The sequence below is a fragment of the Chenopodium album genome, chromosome 7, assembly GCF_948465745.1.
Source record: "Chenopodium album chromosome 7, dcCheAlbu1.1, whole genome shotgun sequence".
Classification (NCBI taxonomy): domain Eukaryota; kingdom Viridiplantae; phylum Streptophyta; class Magnoliopsida; order Caryophyllales; family Amaranthaceae; genus Chenopodium; species Chenopodium album.
In genome coordinates this window covers 53,704,720-53,730,198 of record NC_137840.1, presented here as the reverse complement: position 1 = coordinate 53,730,198, position 25,479 = coordinate 53,704,720, and the positions used below count along the sequence as shown (strand labels likewise).

Here is a 25,479-nt window from a genome sequence, read left to right as displayed (position 1 = left end):
TAATGACTTGCTATTGTTTAGGCCATTCATATAATCATGATATTGAGATGGACCTATGTATATATCCTATTTTTGTTTTGAGATATTTAGGACAATGACATGGCTTTCGCATTTTAATTAAAGTCATGTTCAAGAAAGCAAGTTAGTTTTTTGCTTGTTTACAAACCAAAAACAATTGTGTTTAAGGTTTAGTAATCTTACCTAATGTCTAAATGTTTGTAAAGATTATTGCGGTGATTTTATTCTCAAAGTTGATTTAGAACATCAAATATTTTCTTTGTTCTTATCAATCTATGATTTTGGTCTTATAGGTGGTTCGTTTACCATCCCTAAGCCAATATTCGCAGGAGGACTAGGCGAGAACAAGTTTGAGTCAAGAAGAAGTCGAATCTTATTTCATTCCTTTTCGAAATATTTATGCATATACACCTATTATCAAAACGATTATTGAGAATCTGAAAATTTATTTATTTGAAAAAAAGAAACAAAAAATTCAGAAAGGAAATTTTGAATACTATTTTTATTAAAAACATGCTATTTCGAACTAGAATTCAAAATTTGAAAAGGGTCCAATAATTTAAATGAAAGTTTGTTTTGAAAAGCAACCTTTTCTAGTACGTAGGCAATATACATAATCATATTATTTTCAAAACAGGACCCAAAATGGAAAGAAAAGTCTAGCTCGTAATTGAGTGTGACTTTTTTTGTCCAAGATTGATGAAGGTAAGTCGATCGTAATTTGCAACTTATTTCAACTAAGATACGAAAATGTGAGCAAATTTTTGTATATCTAATTTTGTTTATGTTTACTTTTTAGTGTTTGTCATCATTGTCATATTTTGCTAATTGAAAGTGAAATTCTTTCAATTAAATAAGCACCGTAGTTTGTAAATGAATGTTTATCAAACTTAGGTTTGGTGGAGTGTTAGAATAATTTATAAAATCGTTCGAATCACTTTCCAAAATATGGTCTTATTTCAAAACGAAAGTTGAGGTAAGATTTATATTTTTGTAGCCCCCAAGTGTAACCTTAGGTGACTTTTGCAATTCATGTATACACATGCTAGGGAATATTTCTCAAGTTTATTTAAAGCCCCAAGATTTGTATTTTTAATTTGTGGAATATTGCATCATAAATTGTATGATCAAGTAACAAAATTAATTATCTTGGTTCAAGCCCAAATTGGTCTACGTGTACCCCGAAACAAAACTCATAAACCTCGTTCATGCCTTTCTCCCAAGTAGAGTTCAAGGGATATTTAGCACGAGCCGTAAGTTTACCCATGCCCAAATTGGTCTACGTGTACCAGAAATGAGTTCGTGAGCAAGGGTACTAAAATAACGTTCTTTTCAGGGAGGAATCGCTATTCTAGCCCTAGTACGACCTCTACTAGCTCTTCCTTTTTCACAATTTCATCACCAAGCAATATATGCAACGTGGCTCCTAAAAACTAAGTTAGTTGATTTTATTTACAAGCATAAATCACGTGGGAATTACATTGCAAAAGTCGTTATTCTTTGTTTAATCAATATCATGAAAAGAACAAGAAATAAACAATATTCGCCGTGACTTAGGTGATAAAACAATCAACTAATTATTCAAATTATAGTCTTGATTAAAAAAAGAATACTATGTGAATTAAATTAATTAAAAGTTTGTTTAAAGTGATCAAACAACACTATTTATTCAATTTAGAGTTATTTAAACATTAAAAGAAAAGTGATTTATCTAAGTGCTTAGGAAAATAATCGATCTTTTATGCTAAATCTTCGTTTAATGCGTTCATGGACTTTCTTTCTTCTTTGTACCTCCAAGGACTTCAATGGATTCAATTAGGGTTGAAAATTATTTGGGAAGAGAGAAGAAAAGTAGTATGATAGTAAGAGAACTTGAGAGATTAGGGTTTTGAGAATGCTAGGGTTTGAATTCTGATTTTTCGATCCTCTTTCGGGTTGAACAAAGACCCCTATTTATATGCTTAGGGATCTAGGTTTAGGGTTTTAGAGTCACGCTGTCAGGTGGCGCACGCAACTCTCTAAGTCGCGCTGGGTGCCGCGCGCAACTCACTGAGTTGCGCTAGGTATGGTTTGCCTTTTACGAAAACGCGGTTTTTAAACTTTCATAACTTTTGATTGTGAAATTGGATTAAGGCATGTGAGATATCATTGGAAATCTCTGAATGTCTACTTTCCAATAATGTTAGAATTAGGTTAAACTCTTTTATGTATGAAAATATATGGCCATTTGAGTGCAAGGGTGTTGGTTTTAGGGCCCGGTTTAGTGTTTTGATCATAACTTCTTTGTTTTAGCTCGGAATTGGGCTTAAAATATGCCGTTGGAAAGCTCTTTGAAAGGGCTATCCATCTGTATAGTACATGCACAGAAATATGATTTTTGTTTTATCTTTTTTGCTCGATTTTCAACAATGTAAGATCCATTAGATCGAATCATTGTATTTTTCGCATTTGAGTCCGTTATTAATCAAGTTTAAACATGTATGAGCACGTTTTAGGCGTAATTAGTAATTGGAAAAAGCTCTAAGATAAATTGGTCTCAAATATGAGTTTTAAACTTACTTCATAATGCATTTCGTAGTCCATAAACACTTCAAATTTGATCTAGCATGAAGAACGGGTTTTTGTAAAATCATCGCACTTCCTTTCGGGATAAGAGACCAAAAGTAGGTGTCTACAGCTGGGTTTCGGACACAGCTTCTACGGCATGCTGGTTTTGTTGGTCTTGGACGAGCCTTTGAGGATGCACTGGGTCTGTTTAATGGAACAATGGAGTCTGACATTTTGAGTAATCCTAGTGAGGTCGCTGCCCCTAAAATCATGAAGAAATTGACAGATATATGTTTTATATAGGTTACCACTTCTGTAGAATCTTCTTATTCTTTAACTCCTCGGCATTCAGCATTTTGGAAATCACAGCAAGGAGATCACACCTTTTCTTGGCTTAGGGCGGTCCCTATTTCGCGGTTGGGTCAGACGATGAACGCCAAGACTTATCGTCATGTGTTGTGCTACCGGTTGGGTATTCCATTATTCTCTATCACGACACTGTGCTCTTCTTGTTCAAGGGTTTTTGCTGGGGATATTTTCGGTGATCACGTGGTGACTTATGTTAGTATTGTGGGCATTAAAAATCGACATAATGTTGTTCGGGATACCCTTGTTGATATTTGCTATCGGTCAGGGATTTCAGCTAGAAAAGAGGTGGACATTGGGTTATTTGGAGGGAACGGCATGGCTCTTAGACCTGCAGATGTGTTACTTTATTCATGGGATCGTGGTCGCGATGCCTGTGTTGACTTGACAAGGTCTTTTCCATTGACACTGTCTAGGCTTTCTGACTTTGTTCCAGGACGGGTAGTGGCTGATGCGACCAATCGGAAGTGGGTCAAGTACAAATCCAATTATCGAGCAATGGATATGGCTTCCTTCCTTTATCTTTCTCTTCTCTTGGGGAGTTAGAAAAGGAGGTTGTTGCATTGCTGAAGCGGATCCATAAGTACTCAAAGACTCGGACATTGGGGCGCGTGGTGTAGCTCATATCTTTACTAGGATTGGTTTTTCTATAGCTAGAAGTGAGGGGGCCTAGATTGTATCTCGACTTCCCACTAATTTTTAATTTTCTATAGTTTGTATCACTTTGTATGTTTTTGAGATATAATAATAATAATAATAATAATAATAATAATAATAATAATAATAATAATAATAATAATAATAATAATAATAATAATGGAAATTTGATTTTTAACACCACAAAAAAACAAAAAAAAATTGGTTTTTAACACTACAAAAAAAACTTTTGTTTTAACACCACAAAATTTTTAAAATTTTGGATATTACCACCACTTAACAGTTGCCGTCCAAATTTCCGTTAAGTGGGGTCCATTGTGCCACGTGTTGCTATAGTATTAGTTTAGACAAAAAAAAAAACAAAATCCCTAAAACTAACCCAACCACCACAGACCCACCCCCGAAAGCGCACAACCACCACATCCTCAACCTAATAACCCTCTCATTTCCGGCCCTAGCTACGGAAAAAGCGTCGCCCTTCCTTTCCCACTCCCTATATCTGATCGTCCGTTGCCAACGGCCACCAAAAACGGTCGTTCGTTTTTCAAGCAACCTAAACGGCCTCAAACGCTACTTATGGTTGAAATCGACCGGTTTAAGGTCAAAATCGATCATTTCGGCCCTAATACAGCCAATTTCGACCACTAGCGGCCGTTTGTTATGGCTGTTTTTAAGGGTTATGGAAAACGGCGGCAACGACGGCTTGTTTTTGGTGGTCGTTGGGGAGGGCTGCCGGTTTTGGGGACGGGGAAAAGAGAGGGAGCGAATTTTCCGGTTGCTTAGGCTAGAAATGAGGTAGTCAAGGTGAGAGGATAGTGGCGGCTGGTTGCCGGCGATGGGGCTAACGGTGAGGGTTGGGTGGCTGGGGTAGTTTTAGGGTTTTTATTATTTTTTATTTTGGACCAATTATATGCTGACGTGTAGCATTGTAGGTCCCTCTAACGGTTTTCATCCATAAATCGGTTAAGTGGTGGTAAAAGCCATTTTTTGGTTTTTTGTGGTGTTAAAATAAAAGTTTTTTTTTTTTTGTAGTGTTAAAAACAATTTTTTGGTTTTTTTGTGGTGTTAAAAACAATTTTTTGGTTTTTTTGTGGTGTTAAAAATCAAAATTTCCTAATAATAATAATAATAATAGTAATAGTAATATGTTATAAAGTATGTTTACTGTGGGTGGTCATTATAGCTTGTAATGACTATCTTAAGTATCTTTGTAACATCCTTTGTAACCCCCATATGTCATTAGTTTACATTGTAACCCCTTCATGAATGGGCTCTTCATTGTCCATATAGGTTACATTGCTCACATCATGCATATATATATAGATGGCCCATAAAATGGATGAATATAGACAACACAATTACCATCTACATCTCTGATCTCTCTCTAATATTCCCCTTATTTTATAACATAATAATAATGATAATAATAATAAGGAGAAATTGTCCTCAACACCACGAACTTTTAACAAGGTGCAAATAGCAGCATGAACTTTGATTAGTAGCTATAACAACACAAACTTCTTCATTAGGTGCACAAAATATCATAAATGTAGCTCGATACCAAAATTTTTACTGAGACATGGTATCTAACATTTTATTATCATCAAAAATCGTCTGGTTTCGTGCCTCGATTTGTATGCGGAAAAAAAATATTATCAAACGAGGTTTTAGAGGTCAATTTAGTCAATTTTGAGATCAAATTTATTAAAAAAAATTACAAAAAAATTAATTTTTGTGCTATAATAATGTCTCAGACAGGGTTTTGGGTCAATTTGAACCTTGAGGACTAAATATGATATCAAAATTTGCAAAAAGTTAATAAAATATTAAAAATTTCACGTATTCGGTAAAATTTCTGGTCCCAGGTTTCATTTATGATGTTTTGTGCACCCAATGAAGAAGTTGGTGATGTTACGGCTATTAGTCAAAGTTCATGCTACTACATGCACCTTGTTAAAAGTTCGTGTTGTTAAGGCCAATTTTGCCTAATAATAATAAAAATGATATTAATGTTATGAAATATTGTGTAGATGCCCATTATACTCCTTGTATCATTCCAGAATATTCTATATAGAACTAGGGTTTATATATTTATCTAAGAAAACCCTAATTATATTGTATATATATACCCCATTATATGGAATAGAAATACACTGATATATTCTCTATCAATCTCTCTTATATTTCTCCCTATTTTATAACACGTTATCAGCACCAAGCTCTAAGCCACCAAAAACGAACCTTTAAATAATTCCTTCAGATGCTCAAACTTATGTTCCAATTTATGCAATAATCGTGTCACAATAATCGCTCGGGCTTATTATTGTTTTGTGGTATTAATCTAAATATAATACAATTTTGGGATAATTAAATTGATTTTAGCTTTTTCATGCTAAGTTCCGGGAGGATGTGGAGTCCATGAGTGGCGAGAATCTTCAATTTTATTAAATACATCTGATCATATTGTTGAACCGAGGTAAGTTAATATTATTCTACAATATTACTTCTCTAATTTCCCTTGAAGATATTATGAAGTACTTATATATTTGTGTCAATATAATGACCATGAATTTATGATTTGATGATTTGGATTGTTAATCTTAAATTTTGTGGACTTGCACCACTATCAGGGAACGTATCTTAATTTATTTCTCCTATATTAATCACACCTGCTATGATTTTGCATATATTGAATAATGATAAGGTACTAGATTTTGATTTTGCATATATTTAAATCAAAGTTGCAAATATGTTTGTCGATCTTCTAGATCATGGAGTATTGGAGTACAACCTGTTTAATGGTTGGTTAATTAATTAATTCCTTGCATGGCCTAACTTTGATTATACTTGTTTAGTTATTTTGCTTGGACGTTGAGTGTATGTGTTCATGCGCTTTGATATTCTATTTTCTTATCTTTCCTTTAAAGGGAGTTAATCCATGTTTTGTTTTGTTTTGCATAACTATGCTTTTTATCCAAAAGGATAAACTTATCTCCTGATCCCAATCTGATAAGGAAAAATTACATAACATAAAGATGGTTATAAAAGATATTTACATATTTTCTAAGAAAAATATTTATTTACTTTCTATCTTTTTAAGATAAAGCAATATTTACATGTTATAATAATAAAATCTATGTATTTTGTACTCGTAGTATACAATTGTTATTCTTAATTAGTTCATGTTTTTCTCACAAATTTTTGGAATTCCTAAAACTTGACTAAATCTTTTCAGTTATGTACATGTGATTATAGCTTGTTAATTCAGTCGATTCACAATTAATATTTTTCTATGTATCAATATGTATTGAATTAGAATCTTACATAAATTGAATTTGTGACTTCTGACTTACTAAACTATAAGTTAAATATATAGACCTGTTTCTAGTATTGTTTATAAGAGTTGGTAATACAATTATCAATTATATATAAACCGCCCCTAATTGTTTGAAACTTATATGTGACTTTTTATAGTGAACTAGGTAAAGTTTGTTAAGGCGATATGCATCACTGTGCAACTTAAAGCATCGAATAATATAAAATTATGAATTGCGGCTTAAAGTGTATATACTATTAACTTGCAAACTAATACTTTGTAAATGCGTACTCCTTATGTCTTAAAACTTGGAAATGTTAATTTGCGTATGATTGATTTTGTTTATATACCTATATACATGAAGTCGAATTGGATTATAAGAATAATGAATAAATTGAACATGAAATACTTACACATATATGGACCTGAAGTTCCTCAAATTTATAAAGGTTTAAAAAACCCTAAAAATGATATAAAGATACGTATATGACCTAGAAAATTATATTAGTTTCTAATAAAGTATGTTACTAAAAAGCATCCGCGACCCTAATGTGTCTATATATAGACACAATTCCATGAGAAAGAATTTACAAAAGGTTTTGAATGTATTTTAGGTATTGAACTCTAAGTGTGTATTGAAGATACATAAATTACTATATTTACTCGCTCCATAAGTGAATGAGAGTTCATGTGATTAAAAGGAAGCATATTTTCATTATGTTTTCGTAATTACAAATCATTGAAAAACTTAATTAGAATTGCAAAGAAAATTACATATTAATTATTGGACCAAGTAATAATGTTTTTAAGTTTATAAATTGCAATATGACATTGTGAGAAACTATACATAATCAACGTTTTATTATGCCCATAAATATAAGAGGTTTCGTTTTTTTAAAATGAATGTAATTGGGCATGAGGAAAATGATAAGTGTTCTATAATTATAATTTAATATAAGCATGTTTTTGCTAAAAGGAACACGTTACTTGATACATGACATTGTCAGAAGAATTTATGGCTTAAAAGTTGCAAGGATTTTAAAGGTTGTTGGATTGTTTCATTCCATACCCCCATATGCAAGGATTAGGGGGAGATTGTATGTAATCCTTGCATATAAATAATAAAATATATTGATGGTCAGTTTGATACTTAAATATCAACGATTTATTTAATAGAAGTGGCCATATGTTAATTAAACAAATGACATTTAACATCTACTAGTTGTAAATGCTCTAATTTAAAATTGATGTCCTAAAAGTACAACATCAATTGTTGATGAACCTATAGCATGCCTGAAGCGTGATAAATCAATAGGTTCTAAAGATAATTAAGTATCTTTGAAAAAGGAAAGGAGTCACTATTGACAATGACAAATTTGAGGAAGTGGTAAATCTCATTACATTTCTAGAAGAAATCACTTTTAGTAAAGTTCATATGTTTCATGATTATATAAAAGACTCCAGAAGAGTATGAAATATCCAACAAGATTAACATGTATCAAGTTTATAGTTTAAACTCCAGTAGAGTATGAGTAATTATTGGATAAAATATTAATTGATTGTCTTGCCAATTGTATATAGAAACACATGTTTGTGTTATAATATCACATCACATTTCATGGCCATGCTCAAAGTAAGTTTAATAAAGTAATCACTAGTGTTAGAAAACTGACTAGAGTTCAAATTTAGAGAAGTGAATGGATGTGATAATTAAATTAGGCCATCCGGGTTTAATAATTACCTGTTATGGAACCCTGAAGTTTCGTTTGATACTGTGCTGACGCTCTCTCAATGTTAGATGTATGAAATGAATTGAATGGCAAGACATAACATTGAGATTGAGCTATATATATTTGGATTGTGATTCATACTAATTTGTATTGATGAAAATTTCAAGATTTAATAGGTTATAAAAAGGAGTAATGGGTGACTAGAAGTTCACCAAAATAACGTATATATTATTGTAAACTATCAGAGAACCAGAAGCTCACCAAATACATTATTTAAGGCTTTAAAGATCCAGAAGATCACCACCTAGTAGAATTACAAGCAAGTGATCTATGCTTGTATAACAATTGTTTTGATTGAGGCTATTATATGTCAGCAAATAAGAAATTGAAAAGGAATGGAAAACGTACAAATGCACAACACATGTCTCCCCATTGACATTGTTTTCTAGAAGATATTATGAAAAGGGTAATATATAATAAATACACATGCAATGTAAAATTAACGAAGAAATGATTCTTCATTGAAGTTGTTCTCCAGAAGAGATGAAACTTGTTTTATACAAATCTTCTGAGAAATAAATTTTGATTGTGATCCTCCTAATGAAGTGAATTTTATTAATGCAAATTTGTCTAATAAGTTGGTATATAATAAGATGCCCCTATAAATGAGATATTTTACCAACTTAGGGGGAGAAGAACGAATCAGCAAAAGTTGGAAAAATTAATTAAAATAAATAAATAATAAATATGATCCCTATAATGGTAGTTTGAAAAGTTATATGCCAACTTTTATATATATATTATCAAGATATGTTGCACATTTATGATTTGATTTGTATTTAGTTATGACTCATGTTGCATAGCGTTGAAGATACATTTTGGTCATATTAATTATGTGTATACATTGAGATAGAATCTTGTGAATTATACTTAAATCACTACACCTGAAGTGTAGGTTGTATGATTGGTTCCGGAAAAAAAAAATAAAAAAAATAAAAAAATATATGTCTAATAGATATGATATTTGGCAAGATAGTGCAGTTGACACTAATAGTGTAATAGTATATAAATACCATAGTGTATGAAATACCCTAAAAGTGGTATAGATATCTGAATATTGCATATATTGCTTGGTGATGAAATTGTGAAAAAATTGGCAAGATAATGCAGTTAACACTTTTAATAGTGTAATAGTATATAAATACCCCAAAAGTGGTATAAATATTTTAACTATTACAATAGATGGCCTATGATGTAAGAAAAGCTATGATGGTACCAATGAGAAATGTATTCAGATATCATAGTAAAATAGCATGCGGAATGTAAGTTAAAGGAATTTTATGATACCAGTACATAATGGAACCGATGAATAATATGCATATGCATAATGGAATGGACTAATGAGTAAGGGATCTGAAATATATGTACATTTTGATGTCGATATAATGATAATGATCATAAGTTTATCATGGACCCGAAGTCCAATGAAATATGGATTTTTGAATCCACACTGTACAGTGTCTTGCATCATTTTGAGTCTTATATCCATGTGCATGTGAGTCATAGGTTAATGGTTTATTGCATATGTAGGAAGTTAGATGCATTACTCATTGTATAATTTGTTTAATATGTTATCATGTTTTATATATCTCATATTGCATGGATTAATTTCTTACAATGGCTGTGGTGTATATGAATGTTCATTCAAAGTATAGTAAGACATATTTACAACTTTGATGAAAATTTAGAAAGAGATATTTATATTCCAATGGGCTTATAATTGTAATGAAATTATTGATGACACTTATTTAATAACATGTTATGAATCATGTAAAAGGAGTTCCTGAAGAACTTATATACGACGTATTAAATGCCCAACCCTACAAATTTTTATATCTTGAATATTGCAATTATTATCAAACTCTTGAAAAGTCTATGTGACTACATTATTGACATCTCAACCTAAAGTTTGAGCATATGAGAGTTAGTAAGATTTACTATTTGTATTTACAAGAGAGCTATCATGTCAATTATGAAACATCTAAATAGTATCAATGGAATACTTATGCGCGAGAATGTTTTCTCAGGTCCAGTAGAACCATGATTAGCCTACATAATTACATATGTTATATTATAATTCATATGAGATTGAAGAATGACATTAATAATATCAAGTTTTGTCATCAAATTATTATTAATGAATGTTAAATCAAATAATGATCACCAATATTTATAATTAACGACTTCCAGAAGAAGTCATAACCGCATGAGTTTAACCTTTTTAATCAACTATTAAATAGAGATTTGGAATGGTGATATTAGAGATAAACATATATATGGTGGAATGAAGACACTTTACCTGACCACATGAAGACTTGAAGATGCAATTTCAATTTAGGAGGATCAAAGATCAACAAGTGATATTTTACTAACTTATTAGAAGATATCCAACATATTGGACTCATTGCTGCGACACTAGAAGATCTCAAGTTATGTATTCATCAGGGGGAGAAAATACGCGTTGCACTCTTTTTCCCTTGACCATGGTTTTGTCCCATATTGGGTTTTTCCTGGTAAGGTTTTTAATGAGGCAGCATCTCGAGCGTATTACGAAGAATGTTGTACTCTTTTTCTTTCATTAGGTTTTTATCCCACAGGGTTTTTCCTATTAAGGTTTTAACGAGGCACAATTTTCGATAATGGACATCCAAGGGGGAGTGTTAAGAACTATTGTGTAGATGCCCATTATACTCCTTGTATCATTCCAGAATATTCTAGATAAAACCAGGGTTTATATTTTTATCTAAGAAAACCCTAATTATATTATATTATATATATAACACATCATATGGAATAGAAATACACTGATATATTCTCTATCAATCTCTCTTATATTTTGAGAAAATTCAAGTTTATCTCCTCGATAAACATAAAATGTTTATCCAGGGGTATTCTCGTCAATTCGCGTATCTGAGTAAGGGTATACAGGTCAAGTGCGTAGAAATATGTTAACAGCCGTTATGTTGGATTACTTGACTCGAGTTAACTTCTGTTAACCAAAAAGTAACTGGGGGTAAACTCACCTTTACTGTTAACCAACTAGAAACTCGAAGGAGACTGGCGATTTTGAAGGCGAAGGAGACTGGCGATTTTGAAGGCGAAGGAGACGAAGAGGGGGGTTTCAGATTAAGGGGTTAAGACGTTGGTATCGGGCAAGTAGCTTAGTGTTTACGGTTTCAGCGTTGTCCCCGATAGGCGATTTACTATTACGAAGACGTTGAAGACGGTAGTAGCGCGAATAGCGGTGGCGGTGGCGCGGTAAGCGTATACGAATATGGCGGTGGCCCAAACAGTTCTTAATTTGACAGGTAACATTACTGCTTGTGCGGATGTTTGTTGGAATGCAGATTAATTAATTTTTATACTTTTGTTTTAGGGTTTGTTTTAATTATTCATGTGCATGTTTGGCGTTACAAATTGCCATACAATCAATAATTCCTCGTTCATATTTGTTTCAATTACTCATTCATATTGGCATTCAATAACCAATTCCTCCATTCCTCCAATTTGGTATATCAGAAATAGGTTATTTGTCAACTGTAAGGATTAATAGTCATTCGTATTTCCGCTTTCTATTATTATTTTAAAATCATACAAAACCGTAGCTAATCTGTTCATTTGTTACAATTATTCATATTTATGATTGATAAATATTATGTGTACTGTAAGAAATATCAATCATGGAATTGTCCATCATTTTTTCATATATTTATCATTGCCATGTGCCATTCTATCAATCATTTTAGAAGAATTTCATCAAAAATCAGTGATTGGATTAATATTAGTTTGGCTCACCTGCAGATTGATTTTATTATGGGGAGTAAGCGCGACCGAAGTCCATGTAATTATGTATCTGATTTGGATACGGTGAGTTGAATCAAAGTTTTTTGATAAAGGTAAATGTTAAAAAAATGTAAAATAAGTGTTTTGATAATACATGATTTATGTAGGATGATGGTGGCAATTCTCAATACAGGCTTAAGAAAAAACAGGTTGTTCCTGCAATTTTCAAGGTAACTTTAATATTTTAAAGTGGGCTTGATAATATTGTGTGTTTGTGTAATTGGATACTCATTTGTTGTCCTGTTTAATAGGATAATTGTATGACTGTTGGTGGTAAAGTGAAGGCCCAGAGGCTTGTGTTGAAGGAACATGAGAGGAGAAGCTCTCGGGTAAGACGTGTATAATTGTTTGATGGTAGAGTAACAGCGTTTTGATTCTCCTGTACTAAGATTTGACTCCCCTGTTCATGACAGCCGCCTAATTTGACGTGTCGGATTGAATCTTTTACAAGGATCTGTCAAACATTTGATGAGACGACAACTAAATGGGTGAAGGAGACGGGATTTGGAGGCCTTCTTCATTTACCGTCTGATTTGCAACTTCCGAGGAAACTTAGCTATTGGTTATTGAGCCGCGTTGATCCAATAAGTCAAAAATTGATAGGCAGTGATGGAAAAGAGTTCAAATTTTCAAACAACCAAGTCCATTGGGTTCTTGGAATTCCGAATGGAGGACTTCCTATGCCAACCAAGAAATCATTAAGCACAAAAATGCGTGCAAAGACCTACGAGATCTTGGGAAAGTATGGTAAAACATGGGAGGGTAAATCAAGAAACTTTCTTGGGCGCACGTATACGTCTACAGGGATTCCTATCAATTCTAGCATGATGGATAGATTGGAGGGTTATTGGGAGGCACATGAGAAAGAAGAGTTTAAGACCCTGTTTCTGTTGATAGTATTGCAAATGCTTCTATGTCCTACTCAGTCGCCACGATTAGCTGCTGACCTTGTTCCCGCTTTGACATGTGCTTCAGATTGTCAGAATTTTGATTGGTGTGAACTTGTGCTGGGTAGATTGATGCAGAGTGTCCTGAGTTTTGCTAGGGCGTTTTATGCATCTGGCTTTGCAAAGGGTTGTGGTGGTTGTACCATTTTCTTAGTGGTAATTATTGACATTTTGTTGTTTGGTTTGATGATGATTTACTTAATTACGCTGTAACTTACGTCTACTATAGATTTTCTACTTGGACAGGTTAAATAGAGATCCGGTGTCATGGGGAAGTTTTCCCTGTATTAAGGTTTGGAATATGCAGCACATTAGAGGTGCTGCTAAGGAAGACAAAATTACAGCTACTGGAGATTTTGGACACCTTGGGGTAAGGACCTTTTAATATGTGATAAATGATTTTTGAGTTTAATAATCTCATCAACTAATACTTGGACAATGATGCAGATATTAGACGTTGCGTATGGTGAGCAGCACCCTGATATGGCTAGGGATAGTAATGGCCCAGTTGACACTGCCCAGGTATATCTCAAGACCATGTACTTATGTAGTGGCAAATGGCTTTATACGATTTGATTTGAATTTAATTTGGTATACAGGTTGTAGAGGAATTTGGGAGTAGGCGTACGACAACTTTGAAAAAGAGGACAGCGAGAAAGGATAGAAAACCATTTCTTCGTAATGATATAAGTGGAACGATGAAGTTTTCTGCAAACCCTTGGAGGTGCAATAATGGTTCAAACTCTCACTTTTTTAGGCCATCTGTTTCACCATTGTTACCGGTGTGCGAGGTTACTATTTTTTTAAACAACTCAAAACCGCAATGGTCTTTTCCTTTGTAATTCACGACCTTCACTCGGAAAACGCCAAGCAGCTATTGCTCTGCCCTGTTTATTTCACTGCAAATGTGTCAGATAATTGTCCTTCAATCGGGGATGCCATGTTTGACTTGGAAGGCAATAAACAGTTTGGTAATATAACTTATTCTTGAAGCAGTTTGTGTATTTTTTGTTAGTTTTTTCTACTTACACATTTCATAATTTGTCACCAAAATCATTGTTGTCACAGCTAGGTGAATTGCGTGGCATGCTGAATGTTGGAGTTTTAGGGTCCATTTCAACCAAGCATGGATGGAGTGTGAAGGTACTCAATAACAACCCTGTCCTTAAACAACCATAGATGAAATAACAATTATGGAATTTCAAAGTGATCGCCAGCCGATATGTAAGACGCATACGAATTGTCAGTGTTCTTACTGTGTTGTAATATTTATGCATTTCCATTGCAAAATCTCAATTTCGTTTCATTGTAAAACAGTATTGTATGAACAATTGAATCCGATATGTTTTACTCAAATATTTTTTTAATGCACTGAGACCAGAAGAAATGTTGGCCCAGTTGCAATTGTTCAAATGGGCCTATATGAAATCTTGTTGGCCTTTGGTATTATTTTGGGCATCTACTCTTCATGTTTTTGATAATACATTAATCTCGTAATGGACCTGAAGCCTTTTAATTAATTTGGGCCCATGAAGATGTTGATATTATATAAATGGCCGACTTAACCTGAAGCCTTACAAAAGGTGGTACAACAATATTCTACTGAAGTCCATGATTCTTTTACTAGCCTTTAAGTGACTAATATTAAAGTTTTTTTTCTCAAGAAAATACATTGCTTACACAAACGATCTAGCTAACTCTTAAACTCAATAGGCTTAAAGATTACTACATTGGGATAATTGCAAACCTTGCCTTGTTTGCGGTTTAGTGCCCCTCATGGACTACTTGCCAAGATATATGGTTCTCTCCTCCACCGTCTTCTTCTATCTGGAACTTCATAGACTTTGTAAAAGTGACTATCACCACACCTTTAATCAACCCTACAATGGATTTTTCGTAAATCCGGAATGCATTCAGATCTTGGCTAATCACCCTAGCCATTTCAACTGAGACTCGTGTCTCAGTTAGAAATATAGCATCTGGCATATTCAGCTCTATTAGTTGGCATAAGTGTTGAAGAAAAGTTTGGCGAGCCATGTGCCTGCAATTCCATAATACATATCTTGCCCCTTCTTGAGACTTTAAACCATTCTTGATGTTGAATGCCATTTGTATGTGTCTGCCATCCATATTATTTTTTGTTAAAGGTGTAGATCGAAGTTTGACCACCGACAACTGAAACCCTCTGCTAGTAATGAACAACTTCAGCATGTTACTGTAACTGTTGAATGATATGGTGTGCTCTCCCTTAACCAGGCTGCAGGTTTCTGTACACGTTGGGAGTACAGAAGGAGGGTCTATGATGGATATGATGGACTTTGGTATAGTGTGTTTGACAGGGTAAAGTCGTATCCCCTGATAAAAAATAATTACCTAAATCACTAACTACAGTAGATAGGGAAGTAGGGTCGAACTCCACAGGGAAACAAGTCTTTTTACTCCTAATTAAATATTATAATCTAAATTATTTAAGTAACCAATATTTATGAATGAATAAGAAGCTAAACTAAAAAGAGTAGGAATAGGGAGAAAATAATATATGAAAGGATCTAGGGCATAGGTTCACCAATAAATAATACTCCGGGGTAAAATAGGGTAATCAATCATTGACATTGCATAAATAACATGATTAATAGGCTCTCGCAATTTATTAACCAACATAGACCTAACAGGCTCTCGCAATTTACTAGATCTAAGTTCTTATTAAAAATAGCCTTTAATATCAAATTAACATCTGCTCGATTCATCAATTTAATATTGCTATACTTTTACAAGCCGCAATTGTAAAACATTAAAACAATCCAATAAGAAATCATCATGCAATACCAACAATCAATAATAGTCAATCATCAATGCATCAATTAACCAGATTGTAAAGGGCTCTCGCTACTTATTACAATCACACAATTAATTTACCGGTATTAAATCTCATCTCTCGAATCTTGACTTAACCATTTATAAATTAACTTGCCTATTGAAACTAGACCTAAACATTAATTCTCATCTCTCGATTCTTGAATCAATATTGTCAAACTCATGCATAAAAGATAGGCCTAATCTAGTCACAGAGCATTAAATCAATCAATAGGAAATTAATCTAGCATTGATAATTAACAACAATAATTTACCCCTTCATATTATTTATTAGATCCCCATAAACCCTAGAAATTAAACTACTCACACATATTAAAAACTAAACTAATCAAAATAATAAAATAACTCATGATGAAAGGAATAAAATAATAACTAAGATTAAGGGAAGAGAAATCGTTACCAAAATAAATCTGGAATTAAAAGAAAGAATTAAGAACAAAGGTTTAGAGAGAGTTTAAGAGAGAGAAAACTAAGTAGAGAGAGAAAGTCTAAGAGAGAGGAGATAAGGGAAGAAGAGAGATAATAAAAAACGTATTACGGAGGAGTATTTATATTCCGTACAAAAATCCTACGCTAAAACAAATTAAAACTATGTTAATCATCTACTAAGAAAACACGCGCCCGATCGGGCGAAGGGCCGCCCGATCGGGCCCGCCTTTTTCACAACGCCTATACTGATGTGCCGCGCCCGATCGAGCCTACGCTCACCCGATCGGGCCCGGTCTTCTTCTTCGAGGCTTGGACTTCGATTGGGCTAGATTTCTCGGCCCAATCCATATTTCCTCTCGGGTCTCGAATACATGGTCCAAATGCCTCGTGATCCCAATTACCGAGCCCTTAATCACCGGCTCTCACCGATCTTGGGCTCCAAAAGTGGCCGTGTCCTTCTAGCTTCCGTAGTCGATCCAATAAAGCCCGGGAAAATGCTCCAAGAGTGCAATTTCCTGTAAAATACAACTAAAACTACGAAAACACTAGAACACACAAATTAGTAATAAAAGTGGCCCGAAGGAGCCAAAAACACTACTAATAACGACCAAGGGACGGAGGTAAAACACTATATAAAATGGACATATCAGTGTTCAATACCAATGCCATTCATTCCCCCTTCATTCCTTAATATGCTCCTGACAACGATTTTTAGAGGAGATGGTAAGAGTGCCAAATCCGATAAATCGGGTATGTAACAAGGGAAGATCTTGTTTGATTTCGTGATAACCACGACATCTGTTGTAGGAAGTTTTCCCTCTACGATCCAACATGCTACATTTTGGTTGTCAACGATCCTTACATCAATGGTCCCAGCAGGACCAACCCTTTTAGACTCTAACACGCCGACAAGACCTCGACCCATATGGCTAACACCAAACACTTGATTAGGTGCTTTTTGCTGTAGTAGCAGATTACTAGTCGCTACAATAGGTGCTTCCATGACTCGTATTTTTTTGTTAGTGAATTGGTTAGTATGGGTGTTGATCAAATTTGCTTTGCTTTTGATAGGCTTGATGGACGATGGATTTATTTGTATGGTATTTTCCATATCGAGGGTTGACGAGTATAAATTGAGGTTTTAAGCCTGTGTTTGGGATGGAGCATTGTGGTGGTTGCATGTAGCCTTTTATAACAACATATGATCTTATGTACATGGGCGGGAATAGTGAAGTTGTTTGGCGCCAACTCCACCAACTCATTATTAAAGAATTTAGTATTGCGGCAAAATTAAAGAATTTAGTATTGCGCCAAATCTATGTAAGTGTATACTAAAAAGCCCTTGGTATAATAGTTGCTGTAATTATTTTCATTAAATAATTATATAATGAAAATAATTCATGAAATTGGATATAAAAATTCTAATAGTTGTGCTTTCAAAATGACAAGTATTTAATGAAAATAATTAGACACGAAATAGGATTAAAAAAATTCTAATTGTTGCTCTTTCTAATAGACAAGTAACTAATGAAAATAATTAGACATGTAATCGGATTACAAAATTCTAATTGTTGCTCTTTCTAATAGTCAAGTATCTAATGATGATAATTAGACATGTAATCGGATTACAAACTTCTAATTGTAGACAAGTATCTAATGATGATAATTAGACATGTAATTGTTGCTCTTTCTAATAGATTAGTATCTAATGAAAATAATTAGACATGTAATCGGATTACAAAATTCTAATTGTTGCTCTTTCTAATAGTCAAGTATCTAATGATGATAATTAGACATGTAATCGGATTACAAACTTCTAATTGTAGACAAGTATCTAATGATGATAATTAGACATGTAATTGTTGCTCTTTCTAATAGATTAGTATCTAATGAAAATAATTAGACATGTAATCGGATTACAAAATTCTAATTGTTTCTCTTTCTAATAGTCAAGTATCTAATGATGATAATTAGACATGTAATCGGATTACAAACTTCTAATTGTAGACAAGTATCTAATGATGATAATTAGACATGTAATTGTTGCTCTTTCTAATAGATTAGTATCTAATGAAAATAATTAGACATGTAATCGGATTACAAAATTCTAATTGTTGCTCTTTCTAATAGTCAAGTATCTAATGATGATAATTAGACATGTAATCGGATTACAAACTTCTAATTGTAGACAAGTATCTAATGATGATAATTAGACATGTAATTGTTGCTCTTTCTAATAAATTAGTATCTAATGAAAATAATTAGACATGTAATCGGATTACAAAATTCTAATTGTTGCTCTTTCTAATAGTCAAGTATCTAATGATGATAATTAGACATGTAATCGGATTACAAACTTCTATTGTAGACAAGTATCTAATGATGATAATTAGACATGTAATTGTTGCTCTTTCTAATAGATTAGTATCTAATGAAAATAATTAGACATGTAATCGGATTACAAAATTCTAATTGTTGCTCTTTCTAATAGACAAGTAACTAATGAAAATAATTAGACATGTAATCGGATTACAAAATTCTAATTGTTTCTCTTTCTAATAGTCAAGTATCTAATGATGATAATTAGACATGTAATCGGATTACAAACTTCTAATTGTTGCTCTTTCTAATAGTCAAGTATCTAATGAAAATAATTAGACATGTAATCGGATTAAAAAATTCTAATTGTTGTGCATAGAATTAACAAAAGGTTAAATTTGTAAACCATAACATTGACAAGTATATAAAGAAGGTAATTAGACTTGAAATTGGATTATAGTAATAGTTGATCTTCTAATTTGACAAGGTCAAATTATTAATCCTAACATTAAGATAAAAACAAAACTAGATTTTAATTGTACCTCGAAGTTACATTATGGCAATTTTTTTGTAGTTTTGTTGGTAATATTCTCATTTTATGGGGGATTTAGAGAGAGTCAAGTTCAAATTCATTTTAAAAAATAATGTCGTTAATCAAGGTATGATTAATTTAGAAAATCTGACAAGTTATGGGAGATTAAATTGTTAATCTAATTGTTTTAAATTTTTTTTTTTTAGCGGTTTGACAAAAATATAATTGTAATTTGTAACTAAAAATAATTACTTAATGCCACCATAATCTTTTCACTATATTACACAAAAGAGGGTTCAATTACATCCTCGTGTGGCAAAAATTAGAAAAAACCAAGAACTACATTGATCACATTTCATACATTGATACCTCCATTGAGATGTTTCTAAAGACAACTAACACCCATACAAATATTAAACAACATAAACATCAAGCTTGCGAGTACAAAAGATGCACCTTATGTGCAAATAGTAGACAAGAACATCACGAATTACCCTGGACAACAGCAAGACAGCAACTACACCATGAAATCAAAATAAATAACATAATAAACATGAAGATCATCCAAAAGGTTTCATGGTTTTCCAGATGAGTGGTAACCTAAGAAGTTAATTCACCCTATATCTCTTGGGGTATCTCCACAGCTAAAGGGTATGCAAACACCTCCTGTTCATTCTTAATTTTGGCTTTTTCAACGGTGTGAACATCTGTCAGCATTAGATTCTCGTGCATGAGAATAAGTTTGGTTGGTTTGACGTCATTCAATGCAGCCCACATCTCATACAACCTCCAAAGCTTTGTATTCAGTTTGGCAGAAATCTTGCGCTTCCTCGGTTCAGTCTTCACGTCCCTTATCCAAAAGAGCTTCCGACGGGTGTCCATATTGTCCTCGGGGCTCTGTCGAATTTTTAATTTATGAGAATTTATAATTAAAAAGGTTATAAAAAGGTTAATATAGCATCATGAAATCATGAAAAAAAGTAAAGTCAATATTATATATAACAAAATTTGAAAAAAAAAAATTTAACTTTAATAATGTAATACACGTGAAAATATATATTACATAATCGTTTACCTTCCCATGAACGATCAAGACATCCCCACCAACAATCCCTACCTCAGACGCAGTTGCTTGAGGTGGGATGACAACACCATTCTTCTTAATGGTCAGATCCGTATCCACCTTGTAGTCAACTTTGTTGGCGTAGTCCTTGTAGACAACCCTGAAACTTTGGGACTCCCTTATAGCATACTTGACCCCGGGGTCGTGGCTGCTCTAGCTCTTGACTGTAATAATGTATACAGCCTCACCAGTAGGAGGAGGTACATACGCTCCATGGATGTCCGATCAACCACGACCTTATGGACATCATCATCAGCATTGATGTCCATGTCATCCTCGGTCCCTTCAAGGACGAAAATGGAGTCGAACAAGGAATTATCTGGAATAGTAAGGTCTATCACGCCATCACTTTGCTCACTGTCTTTCTCTACGGACCTTCCCTCTTGTGCTTGTTCCTATTTGACATTGTTGTTCACTCGATGACCTGCTGGTTGTGCTCCAGAAATGTTACAAGTTGCAGAAGTGGAAGCAATAGCCCATTTGTGGCTTGGAAAAGTTACAGGGAAACCCATCTGCTTAGATAGGCATTGAGCAATTGTAGAGACTAGAATATCTTTTCGAAAAAGAGCATTTCTTTTGAGGATTTTGGCATACAGACTTTTGGTTTTGTGATGCTTTTTTTCATGGGTTTTTTTTGTTTGTCAGGGCTTTTTAGTCGTTTCTTAGGCGGTGAAGTGGCATCACTTTTGTCTCCACCACCACCACCGTCTTGGTCGGGGACCATAGACATTTGGGACGACGAAGCCATTGTAGTTTTTGGGTTGGAGGTGTTCACAATAAAACAGGAATAAAGAAGTTGTGGTGCTCTAAAGTTATATTTATATGGTTTTTAACAAAACATAGAGAAACCCTAATATGAAAAACAGGGGTCGAAGATTTGCCATAAAAGGTGTATATGTGTCATCATATCATCCGTTGTGGTGTCATGAACTTTATTATAACAGTTTAACCTCTCATTGCATATAATGTTGACACTAAATGTTCAAGGTAGCCAAAGTAAGTGCTCCAAATTTCAACACCATACAACTACGTACTAAGGTCAAAAATACTAATCATGTGTTTACGTAGAAAAATTATCTACTTTTAAATAGTTTTTAAGAAGATAATATTATATTAACAATATGTACTTATAAGTTGTTTTAAAAATATAATCAAAGTAAAAAAAAAATACTAAGCAAAAGTACAAAAACTAAAAAGAAACTTTGAACAGGAATTATCGGCTTCTAAATTGTTTAAAAAAGGCTAATATTATTTAAACACTACCAATATTATATTGATAATACCTGATTATGGTATAAAGTCAATTTGTACTTTTTATTTTTTTAAAAAAAATTAATCAATAGGCTATGGAAATAACAGATCAAAGTAAAAAAAATAACAGAAATTATTTCCTTATAAATAGGCTATGGAACATAAATTTTTAGCTTCTAAAAAGCTAATCCATATTATATTGACAATACGTGATTAATTTAAGGCTAATTGTTATGAGTTAAGGTGTAAAGTCAATTTGTAGTTGTTAATTGTTAAAGTAGTTGTTAATTATTAAAAAAATATAGTCAACGTAGATAATAGTTATTTAAAAAAGATAATTATGATTAACATCAAAAAATAGATAATAGTTATAAATTGGGAATTTATCTAAATTGTGATTTATGTAACTTTGTGATTTATCTAAATCGTAAAAAAAAATATAATCTAAACTGTGATTTATCTAAATTGTAAATAATATAATCTAACATGTGAAAAATATAATCTAAACAGTGATTTATCTAAATTGTCCGCATGTAGTAGGATCCTTAAATACTGTGAGTAAATAAACCAATGGTAATAAACCAAAAACTTGGTTGAATTGTCATTGTCAAAGTACATATATTTGTCTATAAAGTTACATGTGAAGTCGTGTATATTGTTTTTTTGATGGAGCAAATTTTATTACTTGTTGCAATGAGCCTCAAAATGACGGTAATCTATACCTACTACACCCAATCAATCAGCTAACTTGCAATGAGTTGTCACATAGTTGGAATTTTTGAGCTATAAAAAGTAAGTTTGAGTTTTCCAAAGTCTGAAGATAAATCTTTTACCAAAGGATATTCATGAACCCATTTATGAATAAAAGCTCAATAAAATGGATTTACATGAAGCCATTTACCAAAGGTTTGCATTATAGAAAAACATTTAGAAAATTATGAATATAGGGACTTATTTGAAATTGTAGTTTTTGAAAAAAAAAATTAAATGGATTATTGTAGTAGATTAAGCTATCTTGATTGAAAATGTTTAATTTATTAGGTTACGGTAGTAGAATAAGCTTTCTTTGATTGAAAATGTTTAAAATTAGTACAACAATGTCTATTTAGTATGAAATTCTTTTATAAAAAAATGAATTTGGCAAAGACAAATACAATACAGGAATAGGACACAAATAGGTTCGAATTCTTGTTTGCAATAGGGATGTAATATCTTAGTTGGTCGCTACTATATATAAGTGTGTGAAGGGGGTTATTTTAAGACAAATATCCAATAAAAAGCTTATAAACAGGGTTGTGATTCCAGAAAATGCACACCAGTAGTAGAGGGTGCTCTTCGATAGACAATATTTTAAATGGAGGGTTTCGTTCAGGTCATATCACTGAGATATGTGGTGATCATGGAACCGGGAAGACACAGATGTGCTTGCAAATGATGTTAGCTGCTCAGTTGGCTCCGTCACTTGGGGGTTTAGGATGTTCGTCGGTGTACATACAGTCAATCGGTCTATTTCCATCTGCTCGAATGAATGGAATTATCCCGCATGTTTTTGGTTCACCACCAACACAAGGTCAGCACCCTTTAGAGCGAGTATTAGTCAAAAAGGTAGATTCTCCGCACGATCTAGTAGAAACAGTGCAATGGCTTAAAACATTCTTACAAAGCCCTATAGGTACGCAAGGCCATTATCGAGTTGTTGTTATTGACTCAATCTCAAGTATATGTCGTTTTCATTTTACTAACACAAGAGAGTCTATGATGGAAAGGACCGCAATTGTGAAGGTGGTATCAAATGGACTTAGGTTGTTGGCAAAGAAATATGATCTTGTTGTTGTAGCTGTCAATGATGTTATAGAAGTATCCCAGTATGAGTACAACAGTGGTAGCAATATGATAATGTTAAACGGGAGGAAGGTGCGACCTGCACTTGGAAAATTTTGGTCTAATAATATTTCTACAAGGATATTTTTGTCAAAGACGTACAATAACAGTACTGGAGGGTGGGATAGAACAATATCGTTGTTATCATCCCCCGTATTAGAAAATGATGGGTGCAGTTTTATAATTAGTAATGCAGGTGTTGTTGATGTATGAAAAATAACCTTGATATTGTTAATATTGATGTATGAATTGTATGTAATTAATATTGATTAAATTCTTCACTTCATCATTATTTCAACAGTTATTTTCGAAGTTTTTATGTATTTATTTTTTGAACGGGTCGGTTATTGTTGATTAAAAATTTAGTAAATAATTTTAGATTACAATTTTATTTAATTATAATTTTTTTTTACTGAAGATTACAAGGTATTAATTTACTTTACTCTAATAATTCTATAATGGGGGGATTAAAATTGAGAAAACAAAAAAGTAGTATATTAAAAATATCCGAAAACTAATTGAAAGAAAAGTGTCTCAAATATTTGGTTTTGTCAGCAAAAAAAATATGATCTTTTTTAAAATATGATGTTGACAATTCATGAAGAAACACGGCTTCTGTAAAATATGACGGTTGATGGAAATGACAACTCATCTGGATTTTGCTGCAGAGAAATATTTTCTGATGGCATTATCGTTTCAATTTTGCTGTAAACGAAGCAAAGCTGATGGCAATAACTAGTACAACCTATAAGCCGTGTTTCAGTTTCCATAATGATGAAAATTACTAGGTATGCAGCTGCACCTGTATAAATTGTTGTAAAAGTTTAATATGTTTCCAAAGTGGTTGTTGTTTCCAAAGTGTTTGTCCAAAAAAAAGGATAACCATATAAGACAAAATAAAATAAGATAAGCATTGATAGTATTTTCTTCCAAATATATTTAATGTGACAAGTACAAAATTATGTGATCTGGTTCCAAAAATTGTATGAGATTTAATAATATGGTTTTAAGAAATAGGGAAATATGATATATAATTGCAAGAAATTATTTTACAAAATATTAGAGTCCTAGACTATAAAGATTGCTTGAGATTTAATAATATTGTGTTACAGAATATGATATATAATTGCAAGAAATTATTTTACAAAAAATTAGAGTCTTAGGCTATAAAGATTGTTTGAGATTTAATAATATTGTGTTACAGAATATGATATATAATTGCAAGAAATTATTTCACAAAAAATTAGAGTCTTAGGCTATAAAGATTGTTTGAGATTTAATAATATTGTGTTACAGAATATGATATATAATTGCAAGAAATTATTTGACAAAAATTAGAGTCTTAGGGCCTGTTCTCTTCCGTTGAAATTCAATTCAGTTCAGTTCAGTTCAGTTCAGCTCAGTTCAGCTCAGTCAATCGGAACAGGCCCTTAGGCTATAAAGATTGTTTGAGATATAATAATATTGTGTTTACGGAATAGGATATATAATTGCAAGAAATGATTTTACAATAATTAGAGTCTTAGGCTATAAAGATTGTTTGAGATATAAAAATATTGTGTTACGGAATAGGATACGTAATAGCA

At 32.7% G+C, this 25,479-nt stretch overlaps 2 protein-coding genes across 3 annotated transcripts; both read left to right on the top strand.

Moving 5' to 3' along the window:
- Positions 1-11,802: 11,802 nt before the first annotated feature.
- LOC145637920 (uncharacterized) lies at positions 11,803-14,851 on the top strand. Of its 2 annotated transcripts, none has more exons than XM_081688922.1 (8): positions 11,803-12,002; positions 12,496-12,535; positions 12,645-12,707; positions 12,789-12,866; positions 12,951-13,640; positions 13,714-14,006; positions 14,084-14,455; positions 14,553-14,851. In XM_081688922.1, the coding sequence occupies exons 4-6, from the start codon at positions 12,798-12,800 to the stop codon at positions 13,867-13,869; spliced, it is 915 nt and encodes a 304-aa protein (XP_081545048.1). In that variant the 5' UTR covers positions 11,803-12,002; positions 12,496-12,535; positions 12,645-12,707; positions 12,789-12,797; the 3' UTR covers positions 13,870-14,006; positions 14,084-14,455; positions 14,553-14,851. The 2 variants fall into 2 exon arrangements, with proteins under 2 accessions (XP_081545048.1, XP_081545047.1); XM_081688921.1 differs by having other exon boundaries at positions 12,496-12,561.
- An 8,469-nt stretch (positions 14,852-23,320) lies between these two features.
- On the top strand, positions 23,321-24,106 carry LOC145640309 (DNA repair protein XRCC3 homolog). The gene has a single exon (XM_081691608.1). The coding sequence runs from the start codon at positions 23,321-23,323 to the stop codon at positions 24,104-24,106; it is 786 nt and encodes a 261-aa protein (XP_081547734.1).
- The last annotated feature ends 1,373 nt before the right edge of the window (positions 24,107-25,479 follow it).